Below are 19,307 nucleotides of genomic sequence, written 5' to 3'. Positions count from 1 at the left end.
AATCAAAAAAATCTATGGGGAGACTAAGGAGTGGAAGGCCAGAAAAGCAGGAGGAAGGCGAGAGATGGGCTTAGATAATTAACATTCACATTTGCATTGAGTTGTAGTGTTAAATCCACAATGAGATTAGTGACTAGATGGAAAAATCTGCTTTTTACCTATGTTTCATGTGCCTTAGCCTTACAGCGTTAAAGTATTAGAGTGCATTCAGTACTGAAAGCAGGCAGTGTTTATGGGTGGTCATCTCCCTTGAGGTCTTGATGGGTGCTGCTCTTGGCATTTTTGATCAAAACACATATACCCAAATGTATGTTGAGGCCTTCACTGAGCCTCTAAAGAAAAATACGAAACCATAGGCTTTACTTCAGTTCAAGCTGCTGAAAAAGTCCAGTGAGTTTGTAAGACACCTCTATTCCAGCACACCTGCCTCCCCGTGAGAACTCAGAAGTACAATAGTTTGCCCCCTCCTCAATCAAGATAGTTTTATCATTAAAATTTCCTCCTATCATGGGACATCTGTGGGACTCCTTACGCTTCCAAGCACAGAAGTTAATTCTGAGAACGGAGCACAGCCCTTTGCACTCCTTTGACAAATTCTGACAGCTAAGGTCCAGCAGTGTACATGAACAAGTTGGATTTTTGTTACATAAAATAAAGGCTGCCATACTTTTTATTGGACTAGGATATCAGTTAGAGCCCTAAGAGTAGTTATAATAGAATCAAGTTACAATGTCAGTGTGATAAAAGGTATCACATCATTACTCTGTCCTTTTTACCTTATTCATTCACAGATTGAAGTTTCCTGGATTTCTGTCAAAAGAATTAGTCTTTTAAGAATAGAAAAGACCAATATCATCTTTATACAGTTTGGGAATTCATCTTGAGTAGCCCAGAGATTAACAACATCAGTGATAATTGAGTCAAAGGCGTCTATGGAGTACATTAACAACAAAATAGACCATGGAACAAAAGATGGGTAATTCAACAGCGCACAACTGCTGAATAATCATTTTAACCTTACCAAGGGTCAGGATGGCAAATAAAATAAATAAAAAATGAATGGGTTTAAAGAAAGGAGGAGGAAAAGAACAGCAATGTATTCAGAGGGAACTAGGCGATTTTGAAGAAAAATGTGTGCAGAACAGAAATTGTACAGCTGTTAACAGGAAAGAAAAATCAATTTTACACCATATAAAGGGATACATTTACATCATTATGATTATGTTGGGAGAGGATTAGAATTTCACTTTCTTCAAAGCATTCTTGCAATGTGTCATATGATTCTTCCTTATCTGATGATCATGATGATGCATAAAGAATAGCACCTCTCAAGCATCACTTTATTCAGTAACAGACCACCTTGTCTCCCTGACTGCCAGATCTCATGTCTTTGTTTTCCATAGGTAAATTTAATTAAACCAGCAGAAGTGGAGTTATAATGGTTCACAAACAGTGGTAGTAACTAAAGGGGAAAAAAAGAGAGGGAGAGGAGAGTAGGAAATGTGCATGTATTCAGGAGCTCAATAGCTTAGATGATAGTCAGATCAATCCTAAAATTGGCGTAAGCAAGTGATACAGAAGAAAGCAAAACCCAGACAGCTGAATTCAGATGTTGGTGGCATAGGAAAACACAAGTTGTCATTGTAGAAAATACAGGTGTTTCAGAAATGGGGTTAAACAATTATTTGCTTTCTTTAAATATAGTTTTAAAATGTATCATTCTGATTTGAGTACAGCTACAAAATAGGCTTGCACGTGTGCGAGAACAGGGTTGGCCAATGCCCGTAAGTAAATCCATTCTATCTGCCCAGACTAGAATACTTTCGTTTCATCCAATTTCAACCTTTTTAATTTCCCAGCTACTCCATCCATGCTTCCCCAGAAGGGAATAGCAGCAACATGAATCATGCCTCCAAAGCAAACTAATCCAGACCCAGGGAGACTCAGAGGTGGCAGGTGTGAGCCTCTCCCCACATCCTGCTCCCCCTTCTCAGGTGTGTACGTGATGGCTTTAGCACAACAACTCAGCCACTGTGCTTGCTGAGGAAAGCTCCGCAAGAATCAAACAGTTTCTTGCTTTGTCAGTAACAACCACTATTATAATTGTATCTGGCACCATCTAAAAGCAAATGCAACTACAGGCTCAGTTATAGCCCATTCTGCATGGGAAGGTGGTCTACGGGAGTGGAAAGCCATGCTCTCCATCAACGGCATTTCCTGATTAGTTTCAAGTACTGTCAGGAAGTCAGAAATCAGCCTGGAGACAGTTAACTGCAATGAGCTGCGTATTAGAAGAAATGCCTTCACCTCCTGCCCGAGCATAGGCCATGTCAACTGATGGGGAATTATATTCCTTACCATTTCCACCTCTTGCTACCTCAGATCTCCACTACTACTATTTTCTCTAGGACAGAGAAAATTTCTCTTCCTCCTTTCCTTCTTACCCTACCTGATGCAGATACTGGGAGTTGCAGAAGCTCAAAACAGTGCAGAAACAGGCCTTACGTTCTGGCTGGATTTGTACACTGGCTGGATGAATGAGGAGAGAGAGCATCTACTAGAGCTGACAGTGGCCTAAGAAAGCTGCAGTGTTGTGCACATGCAGAAGGTCACAGGGCTCTGTTTCAACTACAGCTTTCTGGCAGACCTGCCTCCTCCCCGCCCTCTTCCCAGCCTCAGATTTTAAGCTCAGGAAAGCGAAGTTTTATTTGAATAAAAGCTCACAACAAGCTTTTAAATAGAAAAATATCCTTAAAGGAGCTACAGAAAACAAAATAAACTGTGTTCCATCCAATTCTCTCTGCCTACAGCAGCCTTGTAGGTGGGTCCTTCATTCCAGCCAGTTCACTAACTGAGAAGCAGAAAGCTCTGCTGAGTTTCCCCACATCCCTATGACATTTTTTCCATCTCCTCTGAGGTGTGGCTGTCTGCTTCCCAGTCCTTCCTTCAGCCTTTTAGTCTCTCGAAGATACAAGCTGAGCAGATCTGCAATGACTCTGCTGGACTCCACTGGTCTGCCCATCCTCAGTCTCTCCCTGAATCTGTTCAGTAACGCTTCGAGAATTTTCCCCGGCAAGTCCACCCAGCTTCTTCAAAGAAAATAAAGCCAAATTACAACAAACCCATCAAATACACAGTTTGCTGTGGTTACAGCAACAGTTGAGCCTTGTAGTAGGGCTGAAAGGCCGATTTTGTGAGACCAGAACACAGGCAGTGGGTCCTGAAGTGCTGCTGATAGTCCTGGATAAGTGCTTTGTTTAGCTGAGATGTGCTTTATATGTTCAGAATGAGCCCATGTAATTTCTTATTGTACTACTGTAACTTGCAATAGGCCAACATTTATAGCAGTCAGTGGAGCAATTATAGCTTTAAAGTTTGACACTGTGGCAAAAACAGGGCTGATAATTACAAATGAGTGATTTTCAGGGTGTGAAATACTGAAGAAAAGTAATAAATTGTAAGTAAGGTTTGTCGTAAGGCTTATAAGCAAATCAAGCAGTTAAAAACAATGAAAAAGCATGCAGTCTGCATGCAATGTATATGCACTATGTATTACTTCTGCTGTCTCGTATTCTTTGCAGACATTGTATAAAAAGACACTTTTTCCTAAATGTGTAACAGCCCAGATAGCTCTACATCACTCCTTTATACCACCCTTCCGTTTCCTTCCTTCCTTCCTTCTTGTCTTCTGTCTCCTCCTGTGCATCTTTCTTGTCTTCTGCTTACTTAATTCTGTGCTGTGGTAAGGCTGCCTATGTCACTTTATGCCAGTTATTGCCTCCAGCTTTTGCTATAACTTTACACAAACTTTTCTGATCATTTTGATAGCAAGGTTTTAATAAGTGACTAAAATCTCAGAATCATTTTGGGAGAAAAGAATATCCTCCCAGTTCCTACATATTAACCACAGAATAACTCTTGGAGGAATATATAATGTGGATACATCACTCCAGGAGAAATAGGAACTTCAGACTTGGGCACAAGCTAGTGCGAGTTTGGTTTCAGAACAGAGGATCAGCTATCAAATACAAGGTCATTTTAGTGGCTGTGCCCTACTTAAAGGTGTACACTGAAAGAAAAAATGGAGAAAAACCTACTCTGTTCAGCCAAAGGTAAGAATATAAAGGAGTATAGTATCTGATGTCTAAACAAATAAAACCAGCAATGTGATGGGTGTTTGTTATTTCTCTGAATGCTTTCACTTACGCTACAGCTAGTTATTCAGTAATACATACTGTGAACAGCAAAGTACAATTTGCCAGGGTACAAAATGACATGGAAAGAAGCCAGTTATTAGAATAATGATAGCAAAAGTCAAATATAAGCTGAGAAAAGCTTACCTCAAGTTAATGAACTGGCATGTAGATGAGTTAAAAACAAAACACGAAAAATCCATATCGAAATCACTGGCAGAGCTTCAGCTCTATTGTAACGCTCTAATCATGAAAACAATAGCACACCAATTTGAAATGCTCAGGAGAACAGTCGTATCTCTGTCTTGCAGTGGAGCAACAGGGGCTTTTTTTCTGACACCCTGTTAAGGTCTTGCTGTTTCACTGGGCGCTTTGTTCGGCAATCAGGTATGGTATGGCTCAAGGATCCCAACCCAGTGGGCAAGTTCTAACCTTTGTAGACCATGAATGGCATCTCAGCACAGATTCCCTAGCTGTGGCACGATTTCAGCAGCTGAAATCGGTTTTTGGCTATTATTTAATTAGCTGAAGTTTTCCTTTGACTCTGTGACTCAAGACAACTAAAACAAGGCAATTCATTTGAAGCATTTGAGTGAAACTTTACATTTTAACATTCTCCATAAAAATCAATACTAAGAAATCCGTATCAATATCTCAAGCCTCTGAAGACTTAACCCCAGCAGCAGTCAGGAGGTTTGACTGGCAGCCACCTCCTCAGAAACTGCAGAAGAATGCTTAATGCTCCAGCAGGCAGAATCCCATTGCTATCACAAAAACAGAAGCTTGAAGAGCAGATGACTCTGAGGTATTGGCATAACAATCTTTCAATTCCATATTATTTTAGTGTAGTGGTGCTAGGTTCTGGGTTTTGTTTTCATTTGAATAGTCATTATAATGATTTGAAGTAGGCTTTAAATCTTGAAGGGTTTTTCTCTAAAAAATGAGCAATGTCTACATTTTACAAGATAGGTTCATCAAGAGGAGATTGTACTTGAAGTGGAAACTGAGAAGAGTAGTCTCACTGGACTACAGGCAGAGCCAAAGAAGATTTCTAGGCATTTTTGCAATGTATTATCCTCTCAAAACAATATATAGTGGAGGTATATAATTTTAAGAACATGGTAGAATGTTTAGCCCATTTAAAATGCAGCTAATCGACCTTCTTAGAATAAATATTTAAATGTTTTAACAATGGGAATGAGAAATGCAGACTAGAAGAATCTACTGTAATTCCCAAGTCAAATCTGCAAAATTGTATGCATTTCAGGTTTTGAGAGTGGTTTTTTTAAGTTACAGGTCTGAATCCAAGAGCCTGTGTTCAGGGTAGTGAATTGGTAAATTAAACTGTCTATTGACGTTCTTTTAGGCAAAAATGGAAGATAAATTGATTTTCTTAGATGCTGGTATTCTGTAAGATTGAACATCCCCAAAGAGATTTCAAATGGAGCCTGTTGTCTTACTAATTTGCACACCATGCTTTTTTTTTTTTCTTTATTAAAACCTTAGTAAGGAACTGCTCAAACCTTGGGAGTTGCTAGGCATAACTGTAGGCCAGCATGTGCCAAATATGCCACAGCACGAAGTCTTTACTTGTCATCCAGCATACTGTGTGTAAGCAATTGGCAAGCCTCTTCTCCCCCTACCTCCCAGGACTTTTGTTATTGAATTGCTACATAGTGTATCTTAGCCTAATTGCACTCATTACTTAAGGGACTACTCTGTCTACACAACTATTCAGGAAATATTATTCCTGAACATCTATGTGTATATTCTTATGCTGGAACAAGAACGCGCTAGATAACATACCTAGATAAAATAATGAATAAAGAGGTCCTAAAAGATGTTCTGCCAGCTTCACTGAATCTAGAGAAACCCCTCAGAAAACCTACAAGGAGCAATTCTCTTTTCACATATGGTGGAAGAAGCCCAGCTTCCCAGGAGCATGAGACATGAGCTACGAAACCACAAAAGAGGAGTCAAATTCCTAATGGCAAGAGAGAAAGACGCCGAAAGGAGTGGTCTGATAAAGAATTAATTCCAGTGACTTTAAAAGTACAGCTACGCAAAGGCATGATGGAAAATAACTCCACCTAAAAGCACATTTCCCTCCTCAGGATAGAAATGTTTGCCCTCGCAGGCTTTGCCAGTCTCCTCGAACTGACCAAGGCCAGGGCAGGAGGCCAGGGGTTGCCCCATCAGCCAGCAACACCTTCCCGGGCAGTTTTGGCATGGGCTGAGGGACACGTTCCCACGCCACGCCCAGGCAGGATTTGGGGGGCCAAGGGCCAATCCTAATATTCACTTTGGATGTAACTGTCCTTTTTCAAGGGAGTGAAAGGGTTTGAAATGGTATGGATGCAACTCCTGCTGGGCCAGGTGGTCTCCAGAATGCGCCCAGGTCTGTTACATACAGTAGTATAGATATACCTTGATTATGGCATATTTGTTCCAGTATGTACTGTGATGTGTAACAGAAAAAGTGCACTGAAAAATTTACGGTTTAAGAAAAAAGGCAAGTGTCTTGCTCTCATGAAAAAGGGATTTTACAGTCACTATGGCTATTTGATTTTGCTCTTACCAGTGTAAATCAGGAGTGATTCTGTAGAAATTAGAATATCTGTGCTGGGTAAAAGAAATTAAAATGAGGCCTTTTATAGCCACAATTATCAGGATGTGCTAAGGGTCATTTTCATCCCTGTTTTGGAGCCCTATGATAAGCTTTAGAAATACTAAAATATTCCATTTTTTTCTAAGACCATGAAGTAGAGGTAAGCTGGAAATGTGCTTGGGATACTCATGCACACTAACATTGACTAGACGATCCTCCTGGTTTCAGGAGTCTCCCCAGCTTCACAACTGAACTTGTCAAATCAGAATAAGCATTTCCTGAGCTGATGAGAAAGTCTAATGAGAAGCTGCACCCAGAGGCACACTGCTCAGCTTACCCCAAACGCTCTTGTTGACTTCAGAGAAGTGAATCCTTGTGAAAAAAATAAAGCTCATGATTATTAGGGAAATCTGTTGTGTTAGTTGTGTAGGAGTATGGTTCTGTTTCTTTATTATGTATATTTTTAAAATCTTATTATGTATGTTTTTAAAATCTGGTGCTAGTATCTCAAATTCTTATATTTTCTGTTGTCTTTTATTCTGGTACTGTGCCCGTGTTTGTGCTTAACACTGCTATTGTCATGATACCTATATTGGTTGCTTTTCATGTGGTATATGATCCTTTTATTTTTCTCCCATTTAGCACTGGAGATATAAAGGCAGAAAGAAAAAGCTACTTATTGTATTCATTTGAGCTTCATTTCCGTCTCAGCATTTTATGTGAATAGTTCCACTGAAATAATAGCAAAGTTTGGTGGTTGTTTATTACAATTTGCTTGTTGCATAGAAAACATGAGCCACTAAGTAAATGTAATTTTGATGCAGGTTTTTGGGAAAACTAATATGCTGCTATTTTAAAAAAGTATAGAAAATCAAGATCAGCCTGAAAGAACCTCCAGATATAAAGGAACTAAGAGTGGAACTAGTTACACATATAACGCACAAAGTTGAGGCTAATAAACTTGAATGCATCAATATGTGAGTGTGCAGTAATCCCAGCTGGACAAACATTTTGAAATTCTTCTGAGTTTCAGGGTGCTGCATTTTGCTATATTTTGCAATACCTTCTACTCATAGTCCCAATGAGAGAAATTAATCGGAATTAGGTGGAGATATGCGTAAGATAAGAGATATGGTGGAGATAACATGACCTGGCCCCAAAAGTAAAAAAGAAATTAATCTCAACATAAGACAAGGACAGATGTGTGCATTGGGCAAATCTAACACTACCTTAAAAGAAACACGTGAAGAACATGGCCATGTACAGGAAGACAATGAAACCAAAGAAATGAGCATAGCAGTGCTACTTTGTGGAAGAGAAATGGAAGACACCTTTGCAGAAGAAACACTGGCAAACTGCTTCATGAAGATAGTAGCGGTTGGGGAAAAGGAAAGATGTAGGCTGCAGAGACTACCAGCCTCATTTAATCTACCTTCTGTGAGGCTGGAATTGCAGATATTGTAATAGGATGCTTGATAACATACTAAAAAAATTTCCTCTCAATGAGTAATACTGATTGGGACGTGTCATTAGTTTACTTAGGGTAAATTGTGGAGCACTGGGCTGCCCAGTGTAAGGGAAAGTACCAGAGTCTGGCCCAGACTGTTGCCAAATGTTGGAACAGATGTCACATTCAATGACACAAGATGCATAGGCAACTGTTTGAAGATTTAACTTAATTTTCTTTTAAGCAAATTTCCAAAATGCCCAGGGAACTTGATTCTGCTACCCATTAGATGCATTAGCTAATGTCTTAATATAAATCCCGTTGGTTTCAGCAAACCTGTTTGGAATGGGATGATGGCAGACTAAAACCTAGGTGAAGGGCTAAATTCTAACTGTGAAGTAATCCAGAAAGCTATGTTGGGAAGAATAATTTAATAGAAAACAGGCAGAAGAAAAGGCAAGTCCCAATCATGTTTTACCTACAAAACTCTTACCCGAAAAAGTGTGTTCCCCTGTTTGAGGTATCTGTTTATAACTGTTCTTACTAGGAATGCTTAAAAAAGCAAAAACCAAAACAAAAACTCCTGTATCAGGCACATCATTCAGAGTACAAAGTGATAGAAACCAAATGGAAATGTGCTCACATCTCCTGATGACCACATCCTTTTATGTGCACATTTTATTTGCTGCACACAACGGGTAATGGCAGAGGAATTCCAGCATAGATGTTCACTTACACCCTCCACCACCAGCCTATCTTAAATATATTACTTATGTTAGTATATCTGAAGGTCCCATATGAAGTGTGTGTTGTAGCAGAACAAGTGCCAAGTGTTTGACAAAATTGGCTGAGCCACGAGTGCTAATTGACACACAAGACAGTCAACAACCTACAGACATGTTGGCTGGTAACCAGAATGGGGAGGTGGAGAGATGTCAATAATACCCAGAGGGAAAAGAAAGAGAGATTCTTTAGACTAGATTCACCCACTGTTACTCATACCTTTACTCCATGACATGCCTGAGTGAAATCAGTGAGATTAACATCACTGAGGACATCTTAAACGAAGCCAAACCAAAAACGTTCCTTATATTCAAATAAAAAAGACAAGAGTATCAATAGAATTAATTGAGCTAATATATTTAGCGCATGAACAGTTGCTAAAGAGGTTGCTTAACGTAGTATTGTAAATCAGATAATTCTTACCCGTAAAAAAATATTAAATATAGTTTGCCAATCGGGGAAACAAATTACTTTCTGTTCAACATCCAAATGATAGCAAGCATTACCTTTGGAATTATTTAATTATTTATTTTAACATACTTATATACAGTGAGTGACTCATCCTGATATAATAGTTTGTTTCAACATAATCTAAGTAAAGACTTTTATGACTTAGTGAAGGTTTTTAACACATTTGAGACTTAGAAACTTTCCTCACAAGCCTTCATAAATATAATCATAGTGACAATATGTCTTTTGTTGTCATGATTTCCAGTTTTTGTGTCTTTACTGAGGGCCAACACCATTTAGCGATGTTTTAGTTGCATTTGAAATGGATAGTGCTTGAGCAAAATATGCAACACACAGTTTGAAATTAATTCTAAGCAACTAAAGAAATTTAAAACATACATGTTTATAGGTACATGTATATTATATCTTGGTGTATAATAATATATACACACACATTTATTTTAACGTTTAGCTTTAATAGCAAAAAGTACAGTAGAATTCCACTGATAGCAAGATTTGATTCTAGATTATCCATAGAAAATTGGTGCACTTCTTCTGAAAATCAATACAAGCTCAAAACAAAATGTGATACCAGATAATTCTCTGCCGTGGTCTAAAACCGATAATCAATTTGAACACCTAAATAATTGAATTAAACCCTACAGTAATCAAATAGATACTTGATAATGAAATACCTCCATTGGAAAAGGTTACTGAGTAAAATTTTGTATTGATCCCAAGTAGGTGAGTGTACAACATTTAGGATAAGGCCTCTCAGTCCTGACTGGAGCCTGTAGGTACTACTGGAGTACAAATAATAAATAATAGTACATGTATTGTAAACTCTCTAAAATCAGTGATAATACCAAGCATTTTCCATCTTTGAAACACTGTACAAACATAAAACTATTCCTCACAACACCCCTGTGAGGTAGGTACAAAAGTATTACCCCATCTTTACTGATGGGGCAACTCATCCCAATACTACAAGGTGCTAGCTGACTCTGCAAGGGGGAGTTCACTCCCTGATTCCCAGAGGCCCCAGAAGTATGTAATTCTCAGGCAGAATCAGAGTCTAATTAGCGACTTGCCCACATCCCTAAAACATGTCAGTGGCACAGCCCGAAGCTGCTGGCTTTCACATTTGTCACTTGAGACACTCTCCCTTCTGAAAAAATAAAATACTATACATTGGTGCTGCGACATGCACAAACATGTATTTTTCTTTTCATAAATCTGTCGATACCTTTACTATCTGCAAAGGGAAGGCACTTCCCTGTTAGTGCCTACCTTGTGTAGCAGAGCCATAGCAAGATTCTCACATTCTTCTACTTTTATGCATAAAAGTTACAGGTTCTTTTACTCATTTATGTGAAAAAGGACTGATTATTCATATGATGACATCAAATGCTATATTAAGGGGCACAGTCATCTTTTTTTTTTAGATTCAGCTTTCAGGACCTCCTTTAAAACTGGGATAATCCTATGGTATGTACTAAAATATATGTATTCTCTTTTCCCTCTTTTTAAAAATAAAGTCCAGAATGCTTTTGCCTAGACATACTTTTAATATACTATATAGCTAGCCATTGTTTTGATGACACGTAAAGTAAAGCAAGACATCTGAACCTGGAAGCAGTCCCTCTTGCACCAGTATAAACCTGGAGTACCTCCACTGAAGCCCATGGAGTTTCCAGCGGTGTAAAAGCAGGCGCAGTGAAGTTAGGATAAGGACTTCCATCCTCCTGACCATCTGTGGCTGCCCTATGCCAGCAACACTAACAAACTTCTTTTTTTTAGAGTGCCAACGGCACGTTTGTTAGCAAATCCTGTGAGCTACGCACATACCTGATCACATCACTGATGACTTCATCATTCATTATGCTAGTGTTACACATAGATGTAAAAAACAGGCAGCTCTTTTGACTTCTGCAGAATTAGAGAAAAAGGAAAAAAATAAAACACAGTATCTTCCAAACGACAGAGTACATGCAGAGGAGTTAAAGGCCACACAAATACAGCACAAATGCAGCTTTAGAAAAACAAAGTATTTGCCAGGATAGAAAGGACAAAATAGGTATGGGAACAGATAATATATTGAGGGCTAATACATACAAAAGGAAAAAAAAATCAGGCAAAAAAGTAGTTATGTCAATCATTTGCCATAAATGGTCTCTTTCCAATAACTCATGGAAAAAATATAAGTGAAGAGTTTGAAAGCCTTGCAGGAATTTTCATGTTGTAAAATGACCCTCCCCTCAAAAAATCGTAACCGGAAATTTGTCTGATTATATAGAGTTCCTACATGGCTCTATTTTTAAACATCTGTAATTCAGCAGACTTTGACCATTTTTATCTGTGTAGCACATTTTACTGTTTAATGTCTTCCTATAATAAAAAAAATAACCCATACATATTTAAAAATAGATACCATTCTGCTTTCACCCTTTTTTTGGGGGAGGAAGGGAAGGCAGGTAATTTTCCCCTTGTGTTTTGAACAGAACCATAACTATCAGCACTCCTTTGCTTTCATTCTCTTTTGCATATCATGTTTTCTCTCAGCAAGGCTGCGAGAAAACAAACCTATTGTTTTTGAGTCACGAGAGGAAACTCGTACCTTCTTTGGCTAGGTCTTATAAAACAGTATCTTCATAACAAGGCCACTGAAAGATGATTAATACAGATTTTTCTCTCTTATTTCTCTTTTTTCTGTTTTAAATGCAGCAGGCATTCATCACCGGATTATAACAGCTTGAAGGTTACTCAAACATACAGCTTTTTTGCAGGAGATACTTAATCACATGCCTAACCTTAAGAATGTAAATACTTTCATTTAAATCAACGTGAAAAAATAATTTGGTTAAAATTAAACATGCTTTGATAAATTAGGGTCTTGGAAAAAAAGAAGAAACAAAGCCATGGGTTTAAACGTACAGGTTATGTCATTTGGAATGAACGGATGCGAGTTGTCAATTTTTTTCTTTTTTTTTTTGTATTTTAGAATTTGGACTGCTCCTGATAAATTTGTTCCCAAATTTTATCATGCAGTGTATCACGAATATTAGGCAGATGTTTAAACAACATGAAAAGGAGGCTTTTTTAGTAGACAGTACATGGTAAGTGTTCAGAAAGCAGTCAATTTGAAACAGTAGTCCTTCCAAAGGCTGTTTTCCCCCCTCCAAAATGTTTTTTTTTTGTTCTACTGTCTTGCGAGAAATGCTCTTAGGATTTATTTTCATTGGAAAAGAGACTTTAATAATTCTACCCCTTTGCACTGTTAATATATATTAGAATAGCATTTGAATATAAGGTGTCGGCCGTATTCCGATTTTCAGATGCGACGATTAGAAGTCATTGACACCAATCTACCACAAGTGACCTTAGTCTCATACCTTGCTCTGTTATTAGAATAATCAAGGAACGCAATTCAGAAATAATATTACATCCTGCATTTTATTCAATTCCATATGACAAAAATAGTAACCTAGACTAAGACATCCATTTCAATCAGTAGATGTGTCAAGCCAACAAGATTTAATAATAAAAAATATTGGATCTAGGTAACAATTCCCAGCTGGTTCAGGGAGGCTCCTAGCCCTACATGGTATCGCAGTATAAAAATAGTGTCTCTCTTCACCATGCAGAGAGGAATGACCTAACCCTGAATACAAAATGGGGTCAGTCTTACTGTACCATCATCAACCATCTTATTTACAACACTTTACATCTTTTTTTCTTTTTTTCCTTTTTCATTTTTTCTTCTCTTTTTTTGTCTTTCTTTTTTTAAGTTATACACATCCTTTAGGGAATAGAGATAACACTACATGGTACCAAATACTAACAAAAAAAGAAAGTCACACCAAAAATGACACAGATAAATAAAAACATTCAATTGCTGAAATACAGCAACATTAAGCCACCTCAGTTTTCTTTTTTTCAATGCTTGGAAACACCCCTAACCACCCACACACTGTGGCAAAAAAGATGTTATATTGTAGAGGTGTTACAGATATATAATTTTGCTTATATATAGATATATATATCTATATATCTCTATCACATCACTGTAGAAAATGGAGCTGTAGAGCTCGTTGTTCATTTCCAATAGAAACAAACAGCTAATAAGTCTTTGAACCTCTTTTCACTCCATTACATGATGGCAGAAATAGTCCATCCTCTTACAGTAATGGTTTTTGTTGTATAAGAAAGATTGTCCTATTTTTCAGTCTCAACTGAGAAGACCTCACTGTCTGATTCGTTCTTCAGGGGCATAAAACTCCTTGCGCTGTTACCCAGCTACCCATAATGTCCCTCAAGCAATTCTGCTGGACAGAAGTTCATAGTGTCAACTCCACCATGCTTGTAATGCACAAAAATGAGGTAGTACACAAAACGTTTACTGTTCAAGTTTTGATTAAGCCCCAGTCTCCTCAGCATCCCCAGCCTAGCTTATGAGTGGAACCATTCCCTTTACTTACTCGGTGTAATTTAAACAATGCAATCAACATAAAATTATATTCGATTAATCAGAGTACATTGTGCTTTGGAGCAATCTGAGAAGATAATCAGCAGGTTGGAAATAAATACAGAATATTTGTATGTTACTACTGCTCACGCTGCCCAAAAGTTACTATTTTGTTCCCGTGTTATTAGGCAGTTGACATCTTTCTCATGGGTATGTGTGAAAGAGACAGAACAGATTACAGTAAAATTAAACCTACACAATGTTCTCCTTCCTCTATCCTAGGCTTGTATTAATATTACACTCCTAAGATAAATGTATCAGAATTCTGTCGGGGGTGGTCACGCTTTTAAGTGGGCTTTGTAGAAAAGTTAAATGAATCATTTCCATTTAAGAAATGGCAGGCCCCATATTTCCTAAGGATCTGACAGTTCTCTGCGGCTTTTCTGCTTAGTTAATAGAGATCTCTCATTGTTTGACCTTAAAACAAAACAAGAAACTGCAACAGCGTTCTCCTCCTCATTCCTTAAGTCAAAGTACTATTTATAAAATAGTTTACATCTTTGTTCAGTTTCAAATTATAGACAAACCTCCCTAATACAAAATACTAAAAGTGCAATAGTATAAATTAAGAGTTTGCAACCACATTATACAAACATTACCTTTTTATTGTACAGCTTTGATAACATGGAGTATTTACTCACAACTGTTTATAATGTTGTGAATAATTTATGGTGCTAAGGTTTGTCTGTAACTTGTTTTCCAATCATTGAGCTAAAGTCCACACTACATTTTTTTTTCATTTAATAGAACAACTGTCCACATAGCAGCTACAAATATTTAAATAAAAAAAGGTTTGTTACTGACAGGTACTTGCACATGAAAAGCATGCTATCTTTCCCAATAAAACTTCACAATTTTGCCTGCATTGAAATAAACCACTTATTTATAGTAAAACAAAACTCGCTTTAAAAAAAAAAAAAAAGAAAAATCACATAGCCAGATGTATTTTGCAGTACAAAAGCTTCATTTAAGTTTGGGGCTAGTATATTGTCTGTTACCCGCATAATCTTAACATTATAAATACTACAGACAAGGATACTGTAATAATACACAGCATTGGGGTACTAAATCACTTATTTAAGATTAAGATTCCTAAAAACATAGTCCAAGTTGCTAACTAATTTGAACAAAACCAGCAAATAAGTGTGACAGAATGCCGCAATGAAGCCCCCCTTTCTCAGGTGATAGTAAGTTTTGTAAGAAGCAAAGTGGACGTAGACTAGCCTCTTTCTGTTTCTAATGAAGTTATCCCATGATTTGTTTGTTTGTTTGTTTTCTGTTAAATTAAAAGGTTTCAAAGTTCTCAGTAACAGTCAAACTCACTGTTGAAAGAAGTACCATGCAGATCTTGCAAGACAACTTTTCAGCAGCCACAAAGTTATGTATTTCTGCTATGGGTAAAACTTTAAAGGGAACCTATGCATTTAGGTCAGGAAACTAATGCTTAGCTTCAAAAGCTGTACATGGAACAGGACAAGTGTTGTGTTGAGTAGCAGTCCAACAGTTATTCGGAATGAATGCTTTTAATTTATGCCAATCTCTTTATTATCCTCAATAAATCTGGTGAATGGACGACTGGCTCCCGTTTCAGAACTTGCTTTGTCCAGACCGACAATGGGAGGGCTGCTGCCCGTGCGAGCTTTGTCCATGCCACCGGTAAGGTTACTCAGAGGCGGGATGGCGCCTCCGCCTAGACTTACTGGGAGCTGGGGAATGCCTCCGTTCTGTATGACAGAAATCTCATTGTTCTTCATAGCAAGTCCGTTAGTGATAGCTGCAGCGTATTGGTTCCAAAAATTGGGGTCAACGTTCATGGCCCGAGCTGCCAAATCCTTCTGGAACATCTCGGAGAACTTGAGCGCGTCGCCACCGAGCAGAGCCATGGGGTTTTCCACGGAGAGGCGGCGGCCGCGGCGTGCAGGGGCGTTATTCCACATGTGAGTTCCCATGTGGACCTGCGGAGCAAGCGGGGACAAGAAGCACCCCCAAGTTAGCACGTTCTGGTGAGGTGGCTGGCCTGAAATGCTGTTACTTACAGTATCGCTTACTTTTTAAAAACATGCCTTTTAATTTGCATTGAAAACAAATCAATTCCAGTTAAGACACAGTTCTAAGGCCCAGTCAACATATACAAAGAAAACCCAGCTCCACAGTAATTTTTCAATGTGCATTTGTTTCTTCTCAGTGAAAACAAATGCAGTGCCGCAAGAATAAAGAGTACATATCCTCTTAGGTTAGACAATTTCACATGCAAGCTGCAAGTCCTCACATACTGAAGATTACCAAGGGCATTACTTGTACTAGGATATGGGCGTTTTCTTCTGCCATTCCCCTTTTTACATCTTGTCTATTTTCATCATATTTTATCTCATGTCAGAGGTATCGATTATTTTGCTAAATTTAATATTTTAAAAACGGACATTTAAAAATGTATTCCCCAGGCTGTGTCCTGATGGTTAACCAGACTGTGGGAATAAGAGGTGTCAGTCCTGTAGTAACCCACTGTAAATCAGTGGGAAACAGCTTTCCAGTCTGCAATGGCTGCAAAGCAGAATAGGAAATGGAAATTTGAGAGGTGCCCAAGAAGCTGAGCAAGTTCCATGTTTCTGGTTTATAGTGAGGTTATTTTGCACTCATGGTCCACAAGAACTGCCAGAACACGTCCATCAGCTGACCGTGTGTGCCATCACGTCTGTCAGGAGAACTACAACCTGCATGCACGTACACCCAGAACCATTTTTAAAGTTTGCATCACTGCACAGCTGTTTTCCAGTCCCTATCTTCAACATAGTGGAAGCATAACAACCACCACCGTACAGCAAGCATTTCCTTGAAGCTCCCTTCTCTCCCGTCTTTGGGACAAACACTTAGCACTAAAACCTGCTGAGTTCAAGCACAGTGCCTTAAACCCCCGCCCCGAGCCTTTACAGTTTTATTTGGCCTCTTACCTTAAGATTCCCCTTTGTGGTAAAAGCTCTACCACAGATTGTGCAACCAAACGGTTTTTCACCGGTATGGGTGCGCTCGTGTATCTGCAGTGCACTTGCTGAGGAGAAGGTCTTCCCACATGACTGACAGTTGTGCTGCTTGGGAGTCCGGCGAGGGGGGGGTGCCAGCATAGGGGTGATCCCCGGACTCATCACTGTCTGTGGTGCAGCAGGAACCTGGATTCCAGCTGGAAGCGAGGGAACCTCACCCAAAGAGATCGGCTTGCTGTGACCATTCACTTCCATTTTGATCATGGTAGGCGCTGTACTGGTGACCAGGCTAGGAGTACTTTGGCTGGGACCTAGAGTAAAGTTGGGTTCAAATAACTGAGAAGGCAGCTCTTTTAATTTGTGCGTCAGTAAGTGCTGTTTTAAATTACCCATAGTGGAACACCCACGACTGCAGACTGTACAAACAAATGGACGTTCTTTAGTATGGCTGCGGTAGTGAATTTCCAATGCACTCTTACAAGCAAAAGGCTTGCCACAGATATTACAAACAGTACTTTTAAACTTACCACGTTCTCTGTTCAGGAACAGCAGACTAAAAGGAGCCTCCTCTTTGATGACCGGTCTTCCCGGGTTGGTGGATGTCAGATCTAATGCGCCTCCATTTTCAGTTGCGGGTGGTGGACTGTCTGGTTTTTCTGTCTTTAATTGTATTTCTTGTGGCTCTTCCTGGTTACTGAGCCCTGGGGACTTTGATCTGAAACTTTCACTATTGCTATTTACAGGAGACAAAGCTTGCATGGAGGAAGAAGACTCTGACATTGCAGGGCTGCCTGCACTCTGGCTTTCGAGATCACCAACGGCTGATGAGGAGTCATTGCTCAAATGGTCACTTTCCCCTGATCCATTTTCTATAGATTTTAAACTGGTCAGCTGCTGACAGTTCATGACAGAATCAATCATTTTCATTTGATTCTCCAAAGCAGCAATACTGGAGATCACAGAAGGTGGCGAAGAAGGACATGACCCAGAGTAAGAGATAAGGGGTTTGGATGAGTCACTTGCCGTGTCCTTTAGCTCTGGGTCCTCTTCCATAGAATTTTCATCAATGTCATCGTCGAAGTTGCTCAGTGTGTCAACGTTCTTCTCATCGTAGGAAAGCTCTGAGTCCATGGCGTCCTGGAAGCCCTCTGGTAGCGGCGTGTTTGGAATTTGCCCGCCCATATGCATACGAATGTGCTGCTGAAGAACAACAGCATTTGTAAATTTCTTCTGACAAATGGGACACGAGTGCTGTACTCTAAGTGGTGGCTTCGCTCGATGAACTCCAAAATGTGTTTTTAGATTGCCTTTCGTAGTAAAGGCACGTCCACAAATTTTGCATTTAAATGGTCTTTCTCCTGTATGCGTTCTGTAATGCATCTTGAGAGCGCTCTGACAACTAAGCACACGGTGACAAATGACGCATTGATTTGGATCTGTCATCTTCTTATCAATGTTCTCCACTAGCTGTTGTAGTTTTGAGGTTTCTGACGTTTGCATAGAGTCTAGCAGACCACCAAATGGAAACTTTGCCTTAAACTGGTCAGACACTGCTGGAAGCACAGGGTTTGGGAGGCTTGTTGCAACATTGCTGTCCGTAACAGCAGTAGAAATTGAAGACGTGGAAGCTGTGGAAACTTGCCCACCTGCAGAAAGGTCCCCGAGCCGCGTGCTCGTGGGAGGCAGAGTGACAGGTTCTGCCTTGGTCAGAGATGTGCCACTCTGAACGGGCTGCGGGGATTCGGCAGATGCTGGAACGCCTGACTCAGAAGTGTTGAGGCTCGGGGATAGAGAAGTGCATTCACTGGAGGCAGGAGAAGGCCTCTGGGGTGACCTGCTCATAGGAGTGATACTTGGAGAATCTCCGTAGCTGTTCACACCGGGTATAGTGGGGGGCAGCTGGAGCCCGATGGAAGTCGGGACGGTCGGTAAAACAGGTTTGCTGTCTAACCACGTTGTGACCGGCTTTTCGGGGGGCAGCGACATCCCGTATGGGATTCCAGAGCAGGTGGGCACGTTATCGAGGTATTCTGGAACAGGATAAGGGTTCATCTGAATATGAGGGTATTTCTCTTTATGCCTCTGAAAATGAACTTTCAGGTTGCCCTTTGTGGAAAAGCGGTTTCCGCATATGTTACATTTAAAAGGTCTTTCGCCTGTATGCGAGCGGAGGTGAATTTGTAAAGCACTGTCACTTCCAAAGACCTTGGCACAAAATCGGCATTTATGTTTAAAAAAGGGATCCTCAGAGCTTGACTTGGGTTCAAACACTGACACATTTGGTGGCTTTCCTTTACGGTGCTTCATAAGGGCGGACAGAGGA

At 39.6% G+C, this 19,307-nt stretch overlaps 1 protein-coding gene across 2 annotated transcripts in view; it reads right to left on the bottom strand.

Annotated features, from left to right (window-relative positions):
* Positions 1-15,529: 15,529 nt before the first annotated feature.
* Positions 15,530-19,307, bottom strand: part of SALL3 (spalt-like transcription factor 3) — a 19,788-nt gene continuing 16,010 nt past the window's right edge. The window contains exons 2-4 of one of the 2 annotated variants that reach the window (XM_009324470.1): positions 17,512-19,307; positions 16,955-17,295; positions 15,530-15,961 (exon numbers count right to left, since the gene is read on the bottom strand). The exon at positions 17,512-19,307 is cut by the window's right edge and continues 1,141 nt beyond it. In XM_009324470.1, coding sequence (XP_009322745.1) covers positions 15,530-15,961; positions 16,955-17,295; positions 17,512-19,307 — 2,569 coding nt within the window. Of the gene's footprint in view, positions 15,962-16,954 lie in introns of both variants that reach the window. The other variant, XM_009324469.1, reaches the window with a different exon arrangement.

This window comes from Pygoscelis adeliae, unplaced genomic scaffold (genome assembly GCF_000699105.1).
Source record: "Pygoscelis adeliae isolate BGI_AS28 unplaced genomic scaffold, ASM69910v1 Scaffold95, whole genome shotgun sequence".
In the NCBI taxonomy this organism is placed as follows: Eukaryota; Metazoa; Chordata; class Aves; order Sphenisciformes; family Spheniscidae; genus Pygoscelis; species Pygoscelis adeliae.
This window is presented reverse-complemented; position numbering and strand designations above follow the sequence as displayed.